At 40.8% G+C, this 5,863-nt stretch overlaps 1 protein-coding gene across 1 annotated transcript; it reads left to right on the top strand.

Annotated features, from left to right (window-relative positions):
• Positions 1–3,681: 3,681 nt before the first annotated feature.
• On the top strand, positions 3,682–4,646 carry MELLADRAFT_90791 (uncharacterized protein; the record flags this gene model as incomplete). The annotated part of the gene is made up of 2 exons (XM_007405358.1): positions 3,682–4,377; positions 4,467–4,646. The coding sequence occupies 2 exons, from the start codon at positions 3,682–3,684 to the stop codon at positions 4,644–4,646; spliced, it is 876 nt and encodes a 291-aa protein (XP_007405420.1).
• Between the last annotated feature and the right edge of the window lie 1,217 nt (positions 4,647–5,863).

Below are 5,863 nucleotides of genomic sequence, written 5' to 3'. Positions count from 1 at the left end.
AGAGTTGTCGATTGGCAAGTTTGGCAAGTATTGAGTTGTCAAGTGGTCGAAAGATTTTCAAGAAGAGAAAAAAGGAAACAAGTAATAGATAAAAAAAGTGTAAGGTTCAGACTAAAGGAACCTTCACTGGGGACTTGGCACTATCTCACAGTGGTTCAGAACCACGGAAAGCTATCTAGAACTCGGGATTGATTTCCTGTTCAATAGCTAGCTCCGGTCAGGGTTCGTGAGAGAAACCCAACAATCAGAAAACAATCACAAAAGAGAAAAGAAACAAATAGAGAAAGAAATGATGTAGACACGTACCTAGCTCCGGTCAGGGTTCGTGAGGAGAAAGAGGAACCCAACCAGGAGCTAGATGACTAATGTGATGACCTGTCTAAACCCATGTGTATGTATCCTTACAGTTGGCACTTCTGAGTTTTTTTCTTTAGTGTGAGTGGTTAAAAAATTCCTTTTTTGAGATTTTCTATTGTTGGTATCTGTTTTTCTGAATATCTACCGTCTATTCTCACACAAGACTTGTGGCAGGTTTCTTAGGAGGCTATTAGGCAATTTCTGTTTCTTTTCCTTTCTTAATTTAAAGGAAAGAAAGAATTGGTTTGGTTCTGGTTATCATTTCATGGGATATTATTGGGTTTTCAGTTACTGAGACTCTTTCTGGGATTCTTTTCTATAAAAAATTGTTTTCTATTCCTCCCTGCTTCGCCATTTATCAGACTACGCTCTTTTTCACAGGCGGCATTTCCGTAAGTGCCATGATGAGACTTCATCAACATAATATAAATGAGGCCCATCCACAGATTTCCAAGGATTTCAGAAGACCCTGCAGATCAGCGGGAAACTGATGCGAGTCAGCTTGACCCAAGCCCCCCCGGGATGATCTTCCCCGTCGGTCTCGGACAAGAGACTTGATGGAGTTAGTTGATGCAATGGACACCAAGCTGCATCACGAGATGATTGAGCTTATTGAGCTTGTGAAGTGGAACAATAAACTTCCGCGAAGAGGTTAAAAGCCTATATGCGAGGAATGTGGAAACTATAGAAATTATGACGTCAAGGTATGGAACTTCTTTGATCCCCACTACAGTTTTCACCCTTATCCATATCATGAGCTCTAAAAGGTTTATTGATTACAGTGGAAAATGTGATGTGACTTTGAAAGCATATTGGGGCTCGTATATGGGTATCAAAATTCTATACCACTTTTTCTAATGTGCCCGCACAATTTTAATTCGACAGAATATGTCTCGCGTTAGCTCGCGTTCAAGGAAGCGTCGAAGGCTATAGCAATCATCATGTCACCACCGCATAGTGATCCGTCTCTCGGCTGGATCTAAAGAGAATCGACTTTCAGAGTTGTGTGTGAATTTCCTGCCCACAACACAAAGATAGCGTTTGAAACTCTCAACTAACAAAGTCACTCTGAACGCGGGCGTTGGGTTTTCGAGTCCAGAGATGAAGCCTCACTCAATCATCTCTCACGAAAACTTTGCACCGGTGGTCCAGAACACTGCGTTCTTTGAGAAGCTACATACAGTCAAACCCACGCGGTTGACTTGATTTCGCGCCAAAATGCTCAAGTTTGACTGGAAATCTGGGCCAAGACAGCAAATTGAAATGTACTAAAAGTTGGATTGGTAAACAAACTTTGAAGCGGGTGATGAAGCCCTCGGTAAAGCGAGACTGAAACCTTTCAACCTACCGTGCTTGACCGGATCGCTTCAATCTGATTCTCTATGATTCTCTTTGAAATTCTACCTCGGAAAGAAAGTCAGGTTGACCTAGGCTAAAGGATGAGATATCTTTATGCAACTGTGTATAAGAAGATGAGGAATCATGGTAAGCGTCTTAATTCCCCTCTCTCGCCAATCTCATCTCCCCTTATCTACACAATGCATAACATCCCTCTCTCAATTATCACTCGATGATTGGGGAGAGGTACACGATGACGACTCTCCATGAATCAACCTGTTTGGCAAAGCGAGTAAGATTCATTCGATACCCTATAATTGTACACTGTACACCTTACTGACCAATTGCCTGCACTTTCAACAATTGAAGTTTGTCATTAATAGCCTACTCATCCCAAGAGTTTCCCGCTTGCGTTTTGGGTCTTAAAGAGAAGCATAACACATATGTTTTTTCCACCTTTCCTACTTGATGAATGAGAGGTATCTATCGGATACATGTAAATGCAAAAGATGTGCTGGACTGATCCAGGGAGAGCCTGATAATCAGAAGAGGATGTGGAGCTATTTGAGTGGTTCAGATCTCTGAATACACTTCCTTCTCCTACCCCTTGGCTTCCAAGACTTCTGCAAAGTGCTGTCGAATGCATGGTACATACAACCCAGTGAGATTATCCAGTTTTGGATCAATTTCTATCTTTAAACCTCCGTTTCTGTCGGTGATGAGGTTTGGTTGATGAATCTCTTGGATTAAGCATGATTAGATGTCATATGGAATATTGTTCACTGCCAATCGACTGCGACCATCACCCAACTGCACCTCTCGTGTAGCGCCGTTTCCTTTTTACCCAACTTTACCGTACTTCGGGTATACGCAGATGCCTGTTAGTTCATCGGACCCGACGTACAGTCATTTCACATCCAAAACGTGCTTTTTCTTTTCTCTCTCTAAATCGTTTTCTGGCCCGGGTCCTTCGTTGCGAGACACCAAGACTGGTGTGGATGACGATCTACAGACTTTCAACTCCACCCGATTCGTCAAAGATTCAATTTTCAGCATCCTCACTTTATCTTACAGACTTCTACATAGCCGTTAATCCTTTTTTTCAATTTATTTCTCCTTGTCTATTACCCTCTAAAACATCTCTTAAAATGATTTTGACAGCTCTGGAGCTAGAAATATAAACCAAGCCCACTTCAATTGAAAAGCTTGCCCCTCTGTCGGATTTAAAAACTTATCCTCTAGATTTTGATTTTCGGCCCCTACATGAATTAGTCTTACTGCTAATTTTCTTGCTGTGTGGGTAACTTTTTTTTCCTTTTTAGCCCCCAATCGTTTTCCCTGCCCCAAACTCTTTCATAAAGTCGTCATACTTTCAAGAGCAGAGCAGGTTTCCTCTAACTCCCGAAAATCTTGGCTGTGATTTTTCTCAACTCTCACCCACGTATAAATTCTCACTCCTGATTTGCGACCAGAATCTTTTTAGTAAAGCCAGTTTATATTCGATTACACGATAAGAGGAAACATCGTCCTATAAACTTTCCAATCTTCATTCATCTCTGATCCGTAGTCATAGGCATCATATGAAAACATCACCATCATCTCAACAACTTTGATTGACCTTGATTAACCGAAATTTTAACCTGCTTGGCTACGCCGGGCAATTTCCACAAACTGCACTAAAAAACGCCGTTCGACAACCGATTATAGTCTCTACGTCTTTCGGGTCTTAGCTCGCAGCTTGTTCTTCTGCCCCTCCAAAGGAAAGGAGATAAGCTACCAGTAGGTCTCTAGTTTGATAACCTGACAAGCGAACAATTGAGTTAGGGGCTGTCTGCTAAACTGAGACCCCCTTTGGCCTTTCTCCTCTCACTCGCCCCCTCTCTCTATCAAAATCTTCATCTTTTTGCTCATGTGTTAAGTAGTAAGACCTTTAACGTGTTAAACCTGGCTATCAATCCACTTCACGCGACGATCGAGACGTGAGCAATGGCAGACATCATGGAACATCAAATTACACTCTCGATCAATGATCAAAGCGCTCCAATACCTCCTTCCTCACCAAAAGTTTTAGCACCACCTCCATCGTCATCCTCATCATCATCACCGCCGACACTACCAACACTACCACCGCCAGACCTCTCTACACCTACGAATTGGAATCGACCGTTACAGGACTTAGCATCGATTGTACCTGCTCTCTTAACTCATCCTTCTTCTATACATTCTTCTCCAATCATCAATCAACCAGAGTTGAGCCCCGAATTACTTCGCCTGCCCCAGTCTGGACCCAAGAAGATGTCTCGAGCTGAGAAATTCTTTTGGTGGGGATTCGTTTTACCCTTACTTTGGATTCCAGGAACTTTTCATCTTCATCGAAGATTTTGTCCTAAACTAAAAAAATCTACGCGAGAAGAAACCAAACGTAAAAGTAAAAAACTTACAGGTAGATTAAGGGCAAGAATTGGTAGAAACGAAGTAGGAATCGGCCAAACTTCTTTGGTGATTATTCCTAAGAATTCGAAACTTGATCATGGAGAAGAAGAAAAGAGGAGGGGGGAAGAAGATTGGAATGTACTTTCGGAAAGTCCGGCCGAAAGGTTTTTGGGAGAAAGCGAAATGAGGTTAGATTGGTTGGTGTGCGATTATCAAACAACTTTTTTGGAAGCCCAGAAATTACGAGAGGTTAGTTTTGATCTCAATTTCCATACGTTTAGTGTTTTTCGGTCGTCTTCTACCCTCGTTCTAAGTTTGACTTGTGTTTGAAATTTTAGGAGCGCAAATGGGCATGTAGATGCTTGATGGCGATCATGATAGCATCAGGAGTAATGGTAATAGCAGTCGTTATCAATCATCATCTTCAAAAAGGTACTGGAGTACAATGGAAAGGAAATATTCCAGATGCTGGAAATTTCGGAGGAGCTAGTTCCAGTAAAACAAATAGACCACTTTGAGAATTTCATGTCTTAGTTTCTTTCTTGTTAATCTATTTAGGGGGTTTGAAGCTGGTTTTTTAATGACTCATTCTGTACTGCGCCAAATGTAGGTTTTTCTTGCTATGATTGGGTTATGGTGTATGGGTTATATAGGGGATGATTGTCTTTATTTTTTTTGAAGCTTATAATGATTTGAGATCTTTTTAATCTAATCTTTGTATCACTATCTAAAACAGTATTCATTATTGGTTATATACTATCTTCTCTTGCGTCTCTATGTAGTTGAAGACAATGTTGATTTAATCGCGATCTAAAAATTCCTTGCATTAATTGATTGGTTCTTTTTCCGTGGCTTACTGTCATATCGAGTATCAAATAACTATAAAACACAGAGCATGAAGTTGTGTGCTGGGTCCCAGTAAAAATTGGCGTGCCCGTTGTTGAGACTTACTTGGTGACCATGATGTGGTACATTGAGAGGATTGAAGAAACGAGTTTACATGTTCATAGCACATATAAATCGGTATAAGCAAGGTCAAAAAACACACCCTGAGGCTGTGATAAGCAGATCTTGATGTGACCTTGTCATCTTTGATGCCTTTTTACATTTTTCAACTTCAAGGATGCCTTGGGTAGCTCTGAAGAATACTAAACATGAACAAACCTCCATATCCTGGTATCTAAACTTACCATTTCCTCACCGTACACATCACTACCTAAGCCTATAAATATTCACTTGTCCAATTTGTTGTGTTTTTCTCACTCTTTCTGGTGCTGATGAGTAAAAAAATCTCAACTGAGACTGAATGTAGCTATTGACATGATATAATATGTTTAGGCCTTGGGGTGTCCATATTGAGCGGCACTTCAAGCAGGTCTCAAACCAAAAGATCTCCAATCAATCAGTGGGTTGTACAACACAGCCACAGCTCATGGGCACATTCAATTTTACATCATAGGCAGTCTTGATGATATCAAAATGCAACTGAGATATTGATGCCTCTAAATTTGTTGGATAACGGGAAAAAAGGATACAGTAAGCTGCAAGACACAAAAGAGAAAAACAAATGATCTCAGTTTTGAAAACATCTTGACTCTTGAATTATTAGCAAAAGTATAATGGTGTTTGAGACTCATGTTATGCATGTCTCATTGCAGAAGTCCACTCACCTCAAAGTAATTAGTGCTAACTACTGTGTGCAAGCATACATTTGTTCCTAATATACCCAGTCATG

The sequence above is a fragment of the Melampsora larici-populina genome (assembly GCF_000204055.1).
Source record: "Melampsora larici-populina 98AG31 unplaced genomic scaffold MELLAscaffold_3, whole genome shotgun sequence".
Taxonomy (NCBI): Eukaryota; Fungi; Basidiomycota; class Pucciniomycetes; order Pucciniales; family Melampsoraceae; genus Melampsora; species Melampsora laricis-populina.
This window is presented reverse-complemented; position numbering and strand designations above follow the sequence as displayed.